The 17,978-nt window shown below is 53.1% G+C and overlaps 1 protein-coding gene across 2 annotated transcripts in view; it reads left to right on the top strand.

Annotated features, from left to right (window-relative positions):
* TSPAN11 (tetraspanin 11) overlaps positions 1-17,978 on the top strand; it is a 65,598-nt gene that overhangs the window by 22,104 nt on the left and 25,516 nt on the right. For both annotated transcript variants that reach the window (XM_059184531.1, XM_059184529.1), the window contains exon 3: positions 12,513-12,704. In XM_059184531.1, coding sequence (XP_059040514.1) covers positions 12,513-12,704 — 192 coding nt within the window. The remainder of the gene's footprint in view (positions 1-12,512; positions 12,705-17,978) is intronic.

Below are 17,978 nucleotides of genomic sequence, written 5' to 3'. Positions count from 1 at the left end.
TTGCACACGCATCCGTCCCCTGGCCCAGCACAGAGTGAGTCAAACCCCCTTTGTTTTTTTGTGAGTCACCACTCGGGTTGATTTCTTCCAAATCAAAGACCACCCATGGGCAAACGCTGCCTACTTTAAAGCAAATATGTACATTTGCTACTGAGGGGGAAGAAAAGAATCTGGTCTGCAGGTTGGCGTGGAGTCCGCACCACACGGCGTCTGAAATAGGGGACACGTAAACATCACACGGAGCGTTGTGTTCCCACCTGCTGTACAAAGGGTCTGGCTCTTTCTTCCCCGCTAACTTGCTGTACCAGTGCCTTGTGGGAAATGTGCCTGCTCGTTGCCTGTGCTCCACCGAAAACCATTTATTTGCCTCTCATGGTTAACATTCTCCGGCCCCGGGAAAAGAAACAGAAGTCGTGGGGCCCTGGGGCTGGTGTGGTGGGAAAAGCCTTCATGGTGTCTCCCCTCAGGAAGTCTGCCCTAGGGAGGTCTTCTAGGAGGAGCGGGGTCCATTCACATGAGGCAGTTATCGAAGTAATAGGAAGCAGAATACCATGGGTTCCCCCCAAATAACCAGATGCTGGAATGTGTATGTTTTGTATTGCAATCTCCCTAGATCTGGAGAGCTGGAAGGGGGCTGGGAGAGCAGGCTCTGCTGTTTACCGTTGGCGCCGCCTGGGGCACGCCACTTAACACTGGCTGTATCTCTTTCCCCAGCTACAAAATGCAAATCATTTCTAACTACCTGGGATTTGTTAAAAAGGAAACAACAGGCCCCAAATGGAGTCACTTAATGCTAAGCTTCATGTCACCAAACCAGACTTAATTACAGTCTTGGCTCTCCCAGAAGTGGCATCTTAAACCAGTCAATCTGGAATGATGATCACGAGTTAGGTAACCCACCTGCTAAGCTGCTGCCTTTCCCTAAAGGAAAGTAACCTTGCAGTAACCATCCTGCTTTTTTGCCTAGCCTTACATCCTTAGTCCTGCTTCCTTCTGGCTATGAAAGTCTTACCTTTGGTGCAAGCACATCAGAGTTCCTTTCTATCTGCTAGATTGGATGCTGCCTAATTGGAATCAATTCGTGCTCTAAGAAACTCTTAAAATGTTTGATATACCTCAATTTATCTCTTAGCAGTTCAATGAGCAGGTGCCCTAGAAGAGTTCATGGTAAGTGCTTAGCGCAGTCTCTGCACATAGGAGGCATTCAGTAAATACAACATTTCAGATACGTGAGCGGCAGAAAGCTTGCAAATACCACCAAATCAACCTGCTGACAGAACAGAGTGGAGGTCCCTGCCTCCCCTGGGAAGCAGTGCCCTCCCTTGACAGTCTTAGAAACATCTCAGAAAGGCAAAGGCAAAGATAGGTTATATCTACATGTCCAGGGTCTTTCATTAAGGCTAATTAAATTGCTTGAGATGGGCCAATGTGTTTAGACCTGGAAGAATCATGATACAGGAGTTAAGGATTGTGGGCACGGCCAGGCCAGGGTTTGGGAGAGAGCCTTGGAGAGTAGATGCCCATTGCTGCTGTCTGTTACAAAGTCGAATCGTTTGATGTTGGCTTAAATGTCTTTTGTAAAGTCCCTGAGATGGACAATAAATTTATTTCATTTGCAACTTTTATCTTCCTGGGCAAGAGTTTCCTGGAATACTAAAGCTGGCTTATTGAAGCCAATGGACTACTACAGTCAACGCTGATATAATCAGTAAGCTGTGTGGGTACAGATAGTTTTGATTCTCAGAGAAAAATCCAATAGAGTGCTTAGGATTCTTGCTGAGTGATGACTTTTTGTTTTTTTCTTAAGAATAAGTATGTTTTCCCCAATCATAAAAGTCTATGTCTCCACTACAGATAATCCCTAAAATACTGAGAAGTATAAATAAGAAAATAAAAATTGCTCACATCTCAGTGTATTAGGTTCCTAGGGGTGTCATAACGGAGTATTATAAACGGAGTATTATAAACAGGCAAGCTGTTCCTGTGTGTCTCTGTCTTTATGTGGCATTGTCTTCTCAGAAGGACCCCACTCATATCAGATAAGGGCCCACCTTGATGGTCTCATTGTAACTTGATTACATCAGCGAAGATCCTATTTCCAAATAAGGTCCCATTCACGGGTACCAGAGTTAGGACATCAACAAACCTTCTTGGGGACACAGTTCAACCCATATATTCACCATTCAGGGATGACCCCTGTTGACATGGCCCCGATCAGGACAGGAGTTGGTGGTGACCTGCACTATGGGAGGAACAGTGGGGATCGAAATATTTGGAGAGAGTCAAGGGATTTGGGAGGTAACATTAGGTTACAAACTGGTTGAGAGGAAAGAAAATATGTAACCTGGGTGGATGGTGAAGCCCTTCACTGCAATGGTAGACCAGAAGGACACGCAGTTTGGCGTCCAGTGGCGAGGTCAGATGGAGGCATGGTGGGTTTGAGTCACCAGAAGGCATCTGAGCAGAGATGGCCCGGGGGGAAGTTGGCTCGTGGGTCTGGATCATTCCCACACTGATAGTAGCTACAGCCACAGAAGTAGGTGAGGACCCCCACGGAGACCGAGGAGAGAAGCGAGAATGAGACGTAGAGCAGCCCCGAGGGCAGGGGTGAGTTGAAGCTCAACAACAGCCCCCTTATGCCCTGACTGAGAGAGCTCCTGAGATGTGGGACTTTCATTCTCCCACCAGGAGAGCCCAGGCAAGCTGACAGGAGCCGTCCAGCAGGGGGGCTTGAGGGAAGCGCTCTCAGAGTAGAGAGAGGCAAAGCAGGAGGGACAGGGTCCCAGAAGCTGGTGATGGAGGGGGCAGGTTAGATACGTGTTCCAGGGAGAGGACACATCAAGTATTTTAAGGCCTAGAGAGAGGTCATTGGGTTGACCACACAGTTTATTGGTGGCTGTAGTACGAGAACTCTCGGGAGAGTATTTGGGGGCGGGGATGGAAGAAGTAGGCAGTCAGTGTAGACAGCCACCTGCTGGGCACCAGCAGAGAGAGAGAGCCACAGCTGGTGGGGCCGGAAGGCTGTTGCGAGGTGCTCAGCCCAGAATATCTGTGGAAGGGCCCTGACCTTGCCTGTGAGCACCCTCAAGGCCCTTCCAGCCAGCGGGAGCGGACTGGGAGTCTCTTCAGGTTTGCGTCCCTTCGGGAGTGGCAGGGAGAGGGACATGGGGGCGGCAGCACAGGCAGATGGCCAGCGGGCATGCTACCCAAGCAGCTACCAGTGAGGGAGAGGGAGCCTCCCCCATAGTGAGCTCCCCACCTTGGGTTAAAAATACCCCTGCCTGGGGGCCTGGCTGGACATGGACCAGCCTCCCAGGGACCCATTCGACCAAGCTTCATCCACCTTATGACAGATGGTCCGTTTGGGGGTGTTCAGGCCTCAGTCTGAGTCCAGGAGTGTCCCGGCATTGTCCCCTAGACCTCTGTGATCTCCTCGGAAGTAGACAAGGAACAGACTGCTGGCCCATTTCCTCTCACAGCGGAGCACAACATCACACATCTTGTCATGAGCAAAGCCCCTGGGAATTTACCAAAGTTCCCGGGGAAGGGGGTGTGTCAGTGAGGGTCGTGTCCCACGAGAGAAGGGCTCCCCCCACACACACCCCAGAGTCCAGCTGCCAGCCCTCCACCTGAGCTTCTCTTTCAAGACACATAGCGATGCCGGGGTCTACACTGATTGGTGCTCGCACTGCTCCTGCCTTCCTCTTAGACTTTACTGCAGAGCGTGGGGGAGGGTCTGCAGACAGCTGCTGCCCTGCACAGGCACAGAGAGTGAGCCCGACAGCAGAGGCAGACGGCCCTTGCTGGTCCTCCTTTCTCCCACAGGACAGTGTTTCTTCTCCATACATCACGTTGCCAAACTCTGTCCCAATCCAGCATGGGGAGGCTGGAGAAGCCCTTCCTCCAGGCAGTTAGGATGCCTAGCATTCCGCCAACCACTGCTGGATAAAGACCTTCCTCAGGTTATCTCACAGGATCCTCAGATCAGCCCTGAGGGTCTGTCTGGCCATTATCCTCAAGCGCAGAACAGGCTCACCCAGTTCAGAGTCTTGCCCCAGGTCTTAAGAGTGGTAAAAAAGAAAGCGAGGGCTGACCCCCAGGCATTCTGGTCAGTGATAACAATGGAAAAGTCCAGCCCCGATGTTTATTAAGTACTGTTCTAGGTGCTTGGGAGGGTGAGCGGACGGAGTCCCTAGGGTGCATGGCACTTCCTGTTCCAGACTTCCTCTGTGGAAGGCCTTTACCTACATCATTCCGTTTCATCTTCCCAGCATCCCACATCCCTGAGCAGCTCTATTAGAGCCCCGCTGTGCAAGGGGGGAGGGACGATGTGCCCAAAGACCCAGAGCTGGATCCCAGCAGCTTTCACCCCTAAAACTACACAGGAGGCTGCCAGCCTCAAGTCCTGTCCCTCTCCCACAGTGTCTGTGGGGCATACGTGGATCAGTAAGACAACAGAGCATGCTGGGAAGACTCGGGCTCAAGGTTGGGTTCAAATTCAGATCTTATTTATTTGCCATGGGGCATTGCTGGGGACAGAATTGTGACGGCTCAGAATTCATACGTTGAAGTCCTAAACCCCAATGGGACTATATTTGGAGATAGGGCTTTGAGCAGGTAATTAAGGTTAAATGAGGTCAGAAAGATGGGATCCTAATCCAAGAGGATTGGGGGCCCACCAGTAGAGAAGAGAGAGATCTCTCTCTATAAGCAGCACCGAGAAAAGGCCATATGAGCACCCAGTGGGGCGGCTGCTGTCTGTCATCAGGGAAGGGGGTCTTTACCAACTTTAAACTGGTCAGCCCCTTCTGGTGGGACTCCCGGCCTCCAGAACTGTGAGCGATAGAAATACACTCCGGTGTTGAAGCCGCCCGGCTGTGGGATTTTATCACGGCAGCCTGAGCAGACTGAAACATTAGCCAAATCCCTTCATCTCACCGAGCCTCATGTTTTGGGTACAGTCAAAAGGAGTGTCAAAACCTGTTAAGAATGGGGGGCACCGGGTGGCTCAGTTGGTTAAGCATCTGAATCTTCATTCCAGCTCAGGTTGTGAACTTGGGGTCGTGGGATCGAGCCCCATGTCAGGCTCCATACTCACCTCCCTCTGCCCACCCCATGACTCACGCTTGCTCTTTCTCTCTCTCTCTCTCAAATAAATAAACAATTTTTTAAAGCCCCTTAAGAATTAAAGATGAACATTTGGGAAAATAGCAGTTTCTGACCCACACTTGGTGCTTGGCTACTGTGTGTAGCTCTTTGAGGGGAATAAGTTAGTTTTCTATCCCTATAGCACCAGCTTTAAGACGGGATCATGGCCCAGTAAGAATTGTGCAGAAAACCAAGCTTACCGTTACTGTGCACACAGCAGCCTATTTTCTCTTCTATTTTATGGCATTTTGCTCTGTTTTTGATGCAGGCTACAACCCACCAAATTTATGTCCCAGCCCTAATAGGCTACATGGCAAAGTTTCAAATCCTAGAGCAGTTAGATGGCGTGAACGGCCCCTACCTCCTCCCTGACAGGTACAGGAAGCAGGTGCTTGTCGGTGGTCACGAGCCAGGCCTGGAGGTTTCAACCAGACTTTAAACGCAGTCTCTCCGCCTCCCAGTCAACCGTGCCATGCCTGCACAATTTGAAGGTCATGAATCAGTCTACACTTTGCGTTGATTCTTACAACCACTCTTTACCATCTCCATCCTGTTTCGTAGAGGTGAAAGCGAGGCTCATGTGGTTGGCAGAATCCTATGTCACGTCTGGGGTTTCTGACTCAAAGTCCGGTGCTCTTCCCCTCTGTGGAGAACACTGACCAATAATCACAGCCATAGACTCGCTGCTCTGATGCTTACTTGGAATCAAGAATGTCCCCAAGGTTCAAGGTTGAACCTGAATCAGGATGTTCGCAGGGTGTGGGCATCCAGACACGCAGACTATGAAAAATCTAAGGAAGACTTAGGAGACACCACAGTGGACACTCCTCTCCTGTGCCTGAGCTCAGTCCCACCTCGGTTTCCCCGGTCCCCAACACTCAACCTACACCTGATCCCCCATCCTTCACTGTCCCCCGATCCCTCACTCCACCCCACCCCACCCCTTGATTTCGATTAACCCAGTATTGACAGGAACCATCTCCCTGGGCAGTGGAGGCCCCCTTGGATACAGCTCTGGGTCAGCAACCAAAAACACCAACACTTTCATGCCCCCTCCCTGACCCTAAAAAGAAAATGAGATCCGGCTCCCCTCCGTGGTGCCTAGGGAATGCTTTTCTTCCCTCCCATTTCCTGCACGGCTCTTTACAGCTCCCATCACCCTTGCAAATGTTGTTCCCTAGTTTATTATTTTAATTAGCTGCTTGGCTGTGTTAATAATCAAAACTTTCCCAGCCTCCCAGGAGCTATGCCAGGCTCTGGGAGAATGGCGGGAAGAGCTGGTACTTCCCTTGGAGAGCAGTGGGGCTTGGCCTCCAGGGAACCCCCGGGATCCCTTAGGGGGGACAAGTCCAACCAGGAGACAGAGACGGTGGAGGACTTGTGACGCCGCTGTGGCGGTAGGGCTGACTTGAGGACATCTCTCTAAGACTCCCATGGGGAGGCTAGGAAGGAAGAGCCTCTCTGGATTTCCTGCCGAGGGAAGAAGGCCCTGGACTCCGTACCGCCATTCCCCCGACGGGGCCTCCGCCTGCCTCTCAGGACATGTCATCTGTGACAGAACAAGGCCCATGGCTGGTTCTTCTACGGCTCCCCTTCTTAAGATGCTGAAGTCACAGGACCCCCGTGGGGGGGGGGGGCATCCCTCTCCTCTCTGCTGTCTGGGTCTGCTGGGGGCCAGGCTCATATGGCGGGGTGGGGATGCACATTTGGTCTGCGTGGGCCATTGTGGGTGAGACCTGTCCAAGCAGGAAGCCTGCGACGACAGCCCTGGGCAAGGTGGCTTGTTTGGTGAACAGAGTTTGCATGAATCAGCAGCCCAGCTGGTAACACGGGCACTGAACTGGCCCGTAGGGTTCTTGAGTTCTAGTCCCTGCTTGGCCCCTGGCTGGTTACAGGACCTTGGAAAGTCACCTCTCTCTGGGCCTTTGTTTCTTCATCCAGAATATAGAAGGGGCCAGACTTGATTCTTCCCTCTCTTCCTCCCTCCCTCCTTCCTGAGGGAGCTACCAGGCACTACCCTGCATAGGGCCCTGCTCAGGACACTAAGATGAGTAAGATCTCACCCAGCGGCTAATAGGGAGCTAGACAAAGGGACAAATACAACAGTACGCTGTGACACGCATCCTTCTAGAGACTGTTGCAAGGCGGGGAAGCCATGGGGAGGACATGATGATTTGTAAGACGGAGGTCAGGTTCCCTGCAGGTTCTGAGCTGGGTTTGAAGGAGGAACAGGTTCCCTCCTAGCTCCAACCCTCAGTAAATCCCCTGACCTCTGCTCTTGTCATAGAGATAGATTGCTTTGGGGAGAGAGGGAAAGTAGTGCCGTGACTTCTTTTCCCAAGGACTCTTTAAAGCCCAAGAGCCAAGAAAAGAATGCCTTTAAGCCGTAAGTGGCACCACAAGCCTAGCCTTGAAGATTCAACCCAAACAGAATTGGCATTCAGGCCACATAGGGAGTGTGGAGAAATGGGGGGAGCTGGGAGAAATGCTGGCCCGGCCCTCTGGGGTGTTGGTCATTGATCCAGCTCAGGCCGGCTAGGGAGGCAGGCTGGAGTTTGGGCTGGATGCTTTGGGGGCTAGGGAGCCAGGGGCAGCTTTTTGGTAGGGTTGCCTGTGGCTCAGCATTGGAAGCAGGACACACTTACCTCTGGGTTGAACAAGGGCCGGGAAGCCGGTGACGCAGGCATGGGGAGGCAGGGAGCCAAAGCCGGACAGTGCCTGGAGCCGGATCAGGAGGACGGCAGGGGGTCCACACACCACGGTCACTTGGGGGCAGAGTACGGAGTCCACAGTGACTCTGGGAGCTCTCATCTGAGCAGACGGTGGTGCCACTGATGAGGTTGACCAAAGGAGAAGGAGCTCCCAGTGGCGGCTCTAAACGGGCAAATACCCATTTAGCTCCAAAACCTTTCCAGGCCAGTGTGGAGCTGGGCAGCTAGGAGGTGCCTGGCAAACACATACAGAAGTGAACTGCATGGCTCCCCTGCGTGTTCCTGCCTCCCCTTGTCAGGGGCTTCCTTCTCACTGAAGGCAGGGGACTCTGGCCTGGGGGACCCTTCCTTATTGAGAGCCCTGCCACCCTGGTCCCTGCTTCTCCACCACCCCCCAAACCGGTCCTGCCCCCAGATCCCAGCGCAGAAACCCTTCAGTAGCCTGACAAAGAAAATCCTGCAATTACTTTTATATTCTCTGCCTGCTTTTTAGGGTTTGGGGGAGAGAGGTTGCTTCTGCCGGCTGTCTGTCGAGGCCCAGCCGTGTGTAGCAGCTCAGGCTAACCCTTCTCCTGGCAATGCTTCTCTTCTATAGTTTGGAAGTTCCTAAAACTGCGAGGCGTGGGTGACCTGACCTGCGCCTCTGGGACCACCGGGGTCCTCGTTAGCAAGAAGGCCAGCTTCACCCTCTGTGGGGCTTTCCGGCTAATCAACTACAGGCTCTGGTTTTGAAAAATAGAGTTAATATTCCACAGTTTCTGTAAAGAGCCTAATACCGTTGAATCAACTATATGCAAACGGCAGCTGAAAAAGCTCACTGGGGTCAGGTCTCTCTCCATGACCCTTCAGTCGTCCTCGCGGCTCCCCTTCCACTGCTCTTCCTGCTGATCTGGGCAGTCTCCACACCACTGGGGTGAAAGCCTTGAGCCGCTGGTCCAGAAGCATCTTGCTGGAGGAATGTTGGCGGAAGGTCATCTGCCCATACTAACAGTGATATTTTACCCACATGGAAGAGACCTTGGAGATATTCTCAACCTGCAGCATCATTTTACAGATGAAGAAACTGAGGCTTAGCCGAGTGAAGTGTCTAGTACCCAGTTGCATGGCGAGGCAGGGGCATAGCCGGGGCTGGAACCTAGGCCCACTGACTTCTACCTCCCCGTCCGCCCCTGGTGACCCGTTCCAACATTTAGCAGCTTTCACTCTTCCTGTCCGGATGCGAGATTGTTTTCTAAAGAGCTGATGGAGACTGAAAGAAGAAACCCCCGGAGGACTTGAACCCCTCTTGTTCCTGCTGGCAAATCCCTCTCCGTGTCCCGTGCAGACACGAACTTCTCCACCCAATGTGACATCCCAGGGAAGGTGTGCTGTCCCCAGTGACATCAGATCGAGTATGGATGTGTCCTCTGGACCTCAGTCAGGGCAGTGGGTCCCTTCAGATCGCTTCCAGACCCTCCCTCATGGCTGGGGGCCCTGCTGCCACCCTGCTGACTCGTGGGCTCTCCCTGATTTGCAAGATCCCAGCCCTTCCTGTGACTGGCAAGAAAGCAGCTCCATTAGTGGGATCAATACTGCTCCTCTCCTGGGGCTGCATTTCTTATGCGCCCCCCACCACCTCCTATCGCTGGGAGCCCCATGGGTTGTGTTGTTTTTTTCCTTTTCTCCTAATAGGACTTTCATCCCTTTGGACTGGGAACTCTGCTCCTCACTACCCTAGCTTCCACCTCAAAGGTCCTACCAAAGCAAACAGCCTCACCCAGACAGGGAAAGTTTGACAGAGTTCAAGTCCAGAACAAGCGTCAAGAGCTATCCAGGCAGCTACACCCAGGGCAGGGGCCCTGAAGCTTCCAAGAAGCAAGAGATTCACAGATGAATCTCTGTGAGATTCATCACTGCACCACCTCCTGGTGGGGAGGGGCAGGGCACTCTGACCCCCCATTAAATAGGGAACCCACGCAGTCGTTCTCTGGAGCCACCCGGGAACTTCATAAAATAGTCACGCACGGACCCTCCTCCCAGAAATCCCGCTTGGCCCAGGGTTGGGTTTCAGGGAACTCCTAGCGGACTGTGTAGCCAGGCTGAGAAGGCAGCCTTAGAGACCCGTTGACACCAGGGCTCACTGCATGCTATAGGATTAGACTTCAAGCCCCAAACCTGAATACATTATTTAACATGGCTTATCATTTCTCTGGCCAGAGTGTCCAAAGCTTTTTATCAGATTTTCAGTGGTTCCAAGTCCCTCAACGGGTGTCCCCACTCAAGCCCACACATGCCCAGATGGGGCATCCTGAATCTGATTCTCCACCTATGGGGTTGACAAACCTAATGGATAATGGATCGTGTGTGTATTTCTGTAAAGAGATACATCCATTAAAAGATCAATGCAAAGTGGTCACATTGACTGTTTCGTGCCGCTCGACATCTCTTCCTGGCACTCTCATGTGCCTTTGATTAATAAAAAATGAGAAATGAATTATTATTTAATTAATGCACTGTATTTGGTAGGCAAAAGCCTTCAAAATATAAGATCCGCAGGAAAAAGTAATCAAAGGAGCCCTTGGTGGTTGTAGGCTGGGCATCACGAGTCTGATACAGCCCCTTTATTGGGGAGATGAGGAAACTGACTCTCTTAAGCCACACAGTTAGCTCTGCCAAGTTGGGACTCTCACCCAAGCCTTTCAGCCACACTGGGGGGAGGGGGCACAGAAAGAACCCATGTAGGCTTTCTTCTGGAAAGCCTCACTTGACACAGTGCCCCTGAGCCAGACTCAGGAACTCCCTCCCTGGTCATGAAGGCTGTACAGGCCAGAAAGACCCTACACTCACAGAGAATTTCAAAATAAAATAAAATTTTAAAAAATCTATCATAGTCCAGGATTTCACTAAAATACCGCCAACTGTGAGATATAATGCCGTTGTTTTCTGCACTATCAAGAAAACATGCGGCCAAGTATATTCGTAAGATGCATCTCCATTGTAGAGATGTTAAAGTGGGGGAGGGAGGGCTTTGGCAGAGGGGTGGGGGGAAATGTGCATCCTGGAATTGAAGAAACAAGCACCTTAGTCTCTCCCATTCCTTTTGGAGTGGCGTGGCTGTGTGATGTCTTTCTACCTGTTTATCTTACCTGCTGGAGGTGCTGAGGGGGACAAAGAGCACTTGGAAGAAAATCAATTTTAAGAGTGAAGTGAGTAGCACACCAGACCCAGCCCAACCTGTGGAATCAGAGGATGGAGTCCTCAGTCGACCTTCAGAAAACCTGGCTTTGAATCTCAATTCTGAAGCTTTCTCAGGGTGTTAACGTGAGCACCTTCTTCTTTGCAAGCCTCAGTTTCTTCATCTGCCAGATGGAGCTACGTGCTCCCCACCCCCGCCCTCCTCCCCCACACACAGAACTGCCGCAAGACTCAGAAGAGAGTGTGCCCTGGCCATGGTGAGAGCCGCAACCCCCTTCTACTCACTCAGCTGACATCTGTGAGTGCCGAGAACAGACACCGTGAAATGACAGGGTGGGTTACAGAGTCACTCTGGGATGGACGGAAGCCCTAGCAGGATGAGCATCCATAGACCAAGCCAGGCGGCACAGGGCAGGGGCATGGGGGGGGGGGGGCTTCTGTAGCGTGGGACATACCCAAGGCAGATTCCCTATCCGTCTGTGGAAGAGAACCCACTTCTAAGTGAGGCAGGGAGACTGGGGGCCAGACAGAAGTCTGCCTTCCAGGAGCAGAAGGCAGAGATGGTCAGAGGTCCCAGGAGTCCTGCCCCCCACCAAGACCCTGGGTAGACACCCTAATACCACCCCATCCCGTTTGGCACCTTGAGGACACACACACACACAGATACACACACACACATGCTTCTGCTGAGCGTACAAGTCACAGAAAGGGTATTCAGCCTCCGTGCAGAAAGAACCGGGTGACAGAGCCACCCCAGCTCTGTGTCCCAGATAACCTTCCTCGGGAGCCAGTGGCCTGACCTGCCAGTCAGCCGTGCCCTGTCCCTGCCTCCTTCTCGAAACTGGAAAAAAATGGGATCATTAACTAGGAAGAAATCTCTCCCAGTCTTGCTGCCCCAGACTGACTCCAGCTGGTGCAGCATGTGTCCGTTCAGGGTAGAGGGAGAGAGTGTGGCTCTGAGTCCGCGTCCTGGCCCTGCCGCAGCCCCAAACGGCCCCTAACTAGAGGCAGGAACTCGAGCAGCTGGCCTTTCCTTGGTGGGCCCCAGTTTTGTCATCTGAAGATGAGAAGGGACACAATGAGAAGCCCCAGTATGCTCCGTCCATGGGCAAACAAACATAAGGCTGAAATGGGGCGCATATGAACACACCCTACTGGGAAACAGGGGCCAGTCCAAGGAGCTCCAGGAGAGGAAGGGGGTCGTGTCTCATGGGGACGCAATAGCATCCCGGTAAGAAGTACCACAATTGGGAGTCAGCCTTGGATTCAAAATCTGGTCCTGCATCTTGCTCAGGTGTGTGACTAAGGACAAGTCTCCTAACTTCTCCATGCCTCGATTTCCTCATCTGTGAAGTGTGTGACCAAACTATCCTCTCAGGCTCTTTGAAAGACCAGATGAGGTGGAACGTGGTGGGCGCTCTGTCGATGGCAGCTGTGGGCCCACAGCGGCCACCTGCCCTGACCTGGACTTCCCTGCAGGTGGGCGGGGCAGCCGTCATGGCCGTGGGCGTCTGGACCCTGGTAGAGAAGAGCGGCTACCTCAGCGTCCTGGCCTCCAGCACCTTCGCTGCATCCGCCTACATCCTCATCTTCGCCGGGGCTCTGGTTATGGTGACAGGCTTCCTGGGCTTCGGCGCCGTCATCCGGGAGGACAGGAGCTGCCTCTCCACGGTGAGTGCCTTGCTGGAGCCCCCAGCCCTCCCCCTGCCCCCTGTCAGGTTCCTATATTGAGAACCGCCCCTCCCCCCACATTCACACACAGTAGAGGTCCCTGGAATCAAGGCCTCAGGAAAGCCAGAGAGGGACAGTCACCCTCAGGTCTGATGGTGGTAACAGTCTCCAGATTCTTAACACCTAAGCCAGACTTGGTGGCCCCTTGACTCAACCTTTCCACTTACCTCCTCCTCCTCCTCCTTTTCCTCCTTCCAGATTTTATTATGGTGCTTTTCAAAGATATGCAGAAATGAATGTGATAATGAAGCCCCCGTCCATCACCCAGACTCAACAGCTACCATCTTCTGGTTCGTTTCTTCCCTCCCTCCTTCCTACCTCTCCCCCGCTGGCTCCCAGACAGCGAGTGGTCTGTAATATTTCAATGCGTCCCCCTAAAATGGAAGGGCCCTTCTTTAGAAAACATGCCAACATCATGATCACACCTAAGAACAATTACCAGTCGATCCCTAATATCATGAAATAATCAGGCAGTTTCAAATTTCCCTTTCTCTTTCTTCCCTTCCTCTTTTCTTTTTTCAGTTTGTTTGAATCGAAACCTAAATTAGGCCCATGTATTAAGAATCCCTTTCAGTCTCTCAGCTACACCACCTTTGTGTGTGTGTGTGTGTGTGTGTGTGTGTGTGTGTGTGTGTGTGTGTCTCTCTCCTTGTTTGCAGTTTATTTGTTGAAGGAACCAGGTCATCTGTCCTATGGATTTTTTTATTATATCCTTGTGACATTGTTTAACATATTCTCCTGGCAGTTGAATCTAGAAGCTTGATCAGACACAGATTTGATTATCGGGGCAAGAGGATGTCATGGGTGATGTGTGGGCGGCACTGGCTCCTTGAAGCTGGGAAGACTGTCCATCCATAGCCGGTTCATTGTGTCCAGAAAGGAAGCCAGGGCAGAACTGGTCGGGGCAGAAGGCAAACCCACTCCCTTGCACCCATGCACTGTTGGCCACACCAGGCTCCATGGCAGCTAGATGACATCTCCCCCCTTTAATCTCCTCCCAAGGACCAAGCCCATTGGGGTCAGGAGAGGCTACAGAACATGTGGAATTAGCAGGGAAGGGCCAGAGCCAGGACAAGTCCGAGTGTCCCTGAGAAATCAGGTTGAGCTTGCATGGAATCAGGTCACAGGAAGGAACCTTGAAGGCTGTGCTCTCCCCACCCCACTTCCCTGTACCCTTTGCTCATCCAACCAGGGGAGATGGAGGCAGCCGATGGGCTGTCCCCAGAAGCCTCTCTCACTGGTGGTGACCTAGTTTTTAAACTCTGGCTATAAAAGCACCTGTGTTCAGGCTCAGTAGGATGGCTCTCCCCTGCCTAGAAAAAATTCTTTGATTCTCCTCTGAGAGCTAGCCCAGAGCCAAGGTGCAGCACACAGGGACAGCGGCACACCAGTGGGGGGAAGTCCCACAGGGACCCAACCACCAGCGCGTGGGCTTTGATGTGCACTGTCCTAACAGCAGTGGGACAGGTGTGCCCCGGGCCACCCCCACACCAGCAGCCAGCCCTCACGTGGCCTGGCATGCGTCCTTGAGAGCCTGAAGGACATCCTGATCTGATCGGCATCAGCTGAGTGGAGTCACTGGGCAGGTGGAAAGGGTCGGCGGAGAAGCTTCTGCCCTGATGGGGACTGAGGCATACGAGGACCAGTGCTTTCGGGCCCAGAGAGATCCTGATGCCTCCATTCTCTGTGGGTCTGCCTTTCCTCTGCTCAGCCCTGACCCTTTAGCATCTGGGGCCTTGAGCTTGGCCTCGGGCTTCAGGCTGAGGCCTCTGGCCCACGGAGGTGAGCCGAGGAGCCGTGTGATCACCAACTGCCCCTTCCTTCCACGAGCCAATCTTACCGTGGAAGAAACAGAACTCACCTCTCCAGCCCAGGAAGGAAGGCAGAAATGCTCACTGGGGAACCTTCCTTCTCACTCAGAGCTGTCTGTCCTGGCTCTGTCCTCACAATAGAGCCCTGGGATGCTACAGTCCCTCATGAGCTCAACACGAGGCCTTGTTCTAAACACGAATGCCTCTAGCTCTGTTCTTCCTCACCCAGCCCGGCAACATACTTGCTCTCACGGTGTGCATTTGAGGGGAGGAAGCTGGCCGGCAGGGAGCTTAAGCAATTTCCCAGAGGCCATACTGCTAGGGGCAGTTGGGTCTGTCTCCTGGGCCAGAGCTCCCATCCCCCACCCCGGACCACCCTCCCCAGCCCGCCTGCCTCCAGGGGGCATTACGTACCCTACCATGCCCATGAGCCAGCTTGCCCCAGAGGTGTGGAGGGAGTAAGTGCCAGAGCTGAACTGTGAAGCCCAGTTGGTTAGAATTGCCAACAAGAATACACACCCCAGGGAGGCCTGGCAGGTTGGGGGGTAGGGGGGCAGGAGGCCGAGTGGGTAACGTGGTCAGAGGGTGCGCCGTTCTCCGTATCTGCGATGTCAGTGCAGAGCAGCTGCTCTCAGGGACCTGGGTGGGGACAAGAGGGAGGTCTCTGCAGGGCCTAGCCAGAATACTAGGGCAGAAGACCAGGGGTGGGGGCGGGGGCACCTAGAAGTTCCTTGCACTTATTAGCTCATTACAGTATGACAAAGCAGTGTGTGTCAGAACATAACCCATGTAGAAAGGAACTTGAGGGCCATTAGCTCCAATGCTCCATAGACATTCTAGTCCAAAGACACTGGGCTGGAGAGTGTGGGTCACCCAGGCATTAATGGGGGTGCTCAGTGTTCTCGGCTTCTGTGGAGCCCAGTTCAATCATAAGAGCTCTTCCCCTTGGCAGTCTTGAACTTCAGAAGGAAAGTCTAAGCGTCACTAACGGGCAGCCTTCTGCTCTGTGAGCCAGTCACGGCCCCCTCTCCCTTACTCCCATCCTGTAGCATTCATGAGCAAGGCCTGCCAGCCCTCCAAGCCCAGCCGTTAAGATAACTGATGTCTCCAGCGTCCAGTCCCAGCCTGCCTGGGGGGACCACACTCTGTACCCAGGGCTGTGCCGGAAAGATATGGGGACTTCTGGAAGGCCAGCGCCTCGGGCTTGCTTGCATGGCAGTGCACCTCTACCTCTCAGCTCTCCCTTCTGAGCTTCAGAGGGTCAACAAACTAGAGGCCTTCTCATCCCCCTGGGCCTTGAGGCAGGGCTGGGGGCACAGGGGCTGGTGCTAGATGCCCTCTTTCTTCTCAGCCCCACCTCAGCCCCCTCCCCGCCCCTGCCTGCTCTTGCTTCCAGAACTGATCCAACGCCTCTGGCCTCTGTGGTCCAATGTCACTAACCAGACACATCACCGGCTTGGAAGCCAGGGCAGGGAAGAGTGCCCATGCACAGCTGCCGGCCCAGGGGTCTGGGGGCAGCAGGCTAGCAAAGAGCAACCTTGAAGCCCGGAATCTTCTCCCTTTGCTCCACCCCCCCCCCACACACACACACAAAAGAACCAAAGGCAGAACCATCCTGAGGACAGAAACACAGGTGAAGCTGTGGTTCTGAGTCACCCCCATCCTGGCCCCTGAGCCCCCGAATCATTGAGCCCTTTACTGTTTCCCCATGAAGGTGGCTAAGACAAGTAGGAAAATTCCAAGCCAGGCTCTCGATCGGGGCCAAGCGATGTGGCTAAGGTAGTCTGAAAGGGTTCTGCGGTTCCTGGAGGCCCCTTGCTGCTCTCATTTCTCCCCACTCCTCGTCTAACTTCCCTTTGAAATCTTTCCTCAGCTAAAGGCTGAAGGCAACTCCAGAGGAGGAATGCTGTGAGTCTGGCTTTGCACAAAGTGGTCCCCAAAGAGGAAAGGAAAAGATGAAAGACCAGCCAGCCTAGTGATGTGCGTCCAGCCGGGATCAGGCGGAGGGTGAGGCTGGACATCCAACGTTCCCCGAGAATGAGCCAAGGTGGGACCGGGTGGGGCTGTCCGGCTCACATGGCGTAGTGACATCCTGCCCCAGTCCAAGCCCTTCCTCCTAGCATATCTGCAGCTCCTAAAGTCCCTTTCCCAAGAGGGAAGCGTTCATCAGGGACAGGAAATCTGCAGAGGGGAAAGGGAATGGGATTTAAATTATTCACACCAGATCTTCTGTTTTAGCAAAAGCTGCATGCGGGACCCAGATAATTCAGGCCATCTAGGCCTAAGGCTGGTGACCAGGATGGACGCCACCCTGATCAGAAGGGATATTTTTAGAGTTTTGAATACGGGCTCTGAAAACTTTTATGTCTTAAGCCAAATGAAGAAGATGATGTATAGTTTGGGCTAAACTGGGTCCTCATCATGGGCTCTTTTATATTGAGGGGATGGATTAGAACAGAAGAAGTGCTAGAACCAATTTCTGATAATGACGAGACCCCAGATGGCAGCACTTCCATCCAGTACATCCAGAGCTGGTTCATCAGGGCAAGGAAGTCTAGAATCAAGGACTGTGGTTCAAAAGTGAGTTGTAGCAGAGCTTGCCCAACTTACTCTGGCACTGGGAAAAGTCACTCGGCCAGTTCTGGCCATCTTGGGATCCCTGTCTTTTGCTGGGGGTAAGGTATGACGAGAATGAGAGCGTGTTCTAAGGAGGAAACGAGTCACCACATTATATAAAGATCATCAAATGCGGCTATAATTATCATTTACATCACCATCACCATGACCAAGCTCCTTTGAGAAGGAACCTAAATAAATGGAGTTATTCTTAGGGCCAGCCCTCCCAGGTCCCCACAGCTTGGGCGGGACCACGTCCTTGATGGAAGCTGGTCGTGGAGGAAGGACCCCGCCACCCCGGGGTCGCCGGGGCCCCATCTCCCCATCGCTCGCTTCTCAGCCTCACCTTACTTTGTCAGTGTCCATCAGCCACCCAGGCATGGTGGTCACAGCCTTGTCTGGTTGGTGGCACGCTGACCTTTGAGTCAGCTGCCCACATGCTTCAAAAGGATGGATTCTGAGCCCCAGGCTTGGAGAGCCCCAACTTCTCTCTGTCAGAGCAAGAGAGCCTTTCCAGGCCCTGTATGTCTGGTGCAGAGGAGGCCGGGAAATGGGCAAGATGACTCTTGTCAAGACTCCTGAGGAGGAAGTAGGATGCATATTTCCTCAAGAGTCTGCCTTGAAGCAAGAGGGCGGCTCCAGAGACCCATCCAGTCAGCCTGTGCCCCACCTTTCCCAGCGGGGGCCGGCTGGGGTCTTTCTAGAGAGGCTTGTTCCGTCCACAGCTGCCTGATGGAATGCGGCCCCTCTTCCTCTCAAGACCTTGGCAGATCTTTCCCATCACCCT

Source organism: Mustela lutreola, chromosome 8, assembly GCF_030435805.1.
Source record: "Mustela lutreola isolate mMusLut2 chromosome 8, mMusLut2.pri, whole genome shotgun sequence".
NCBI classification, from domain to species: domain Eukaryota; kingdom Metazoa; phylum Chordata; class Mammalia; order Carnivora; family Mustelidae; genus Mustela; species Mustela lutreola.
This window is presented reverse-complemented; position numbering and strand designations above follow the sequence as displayed.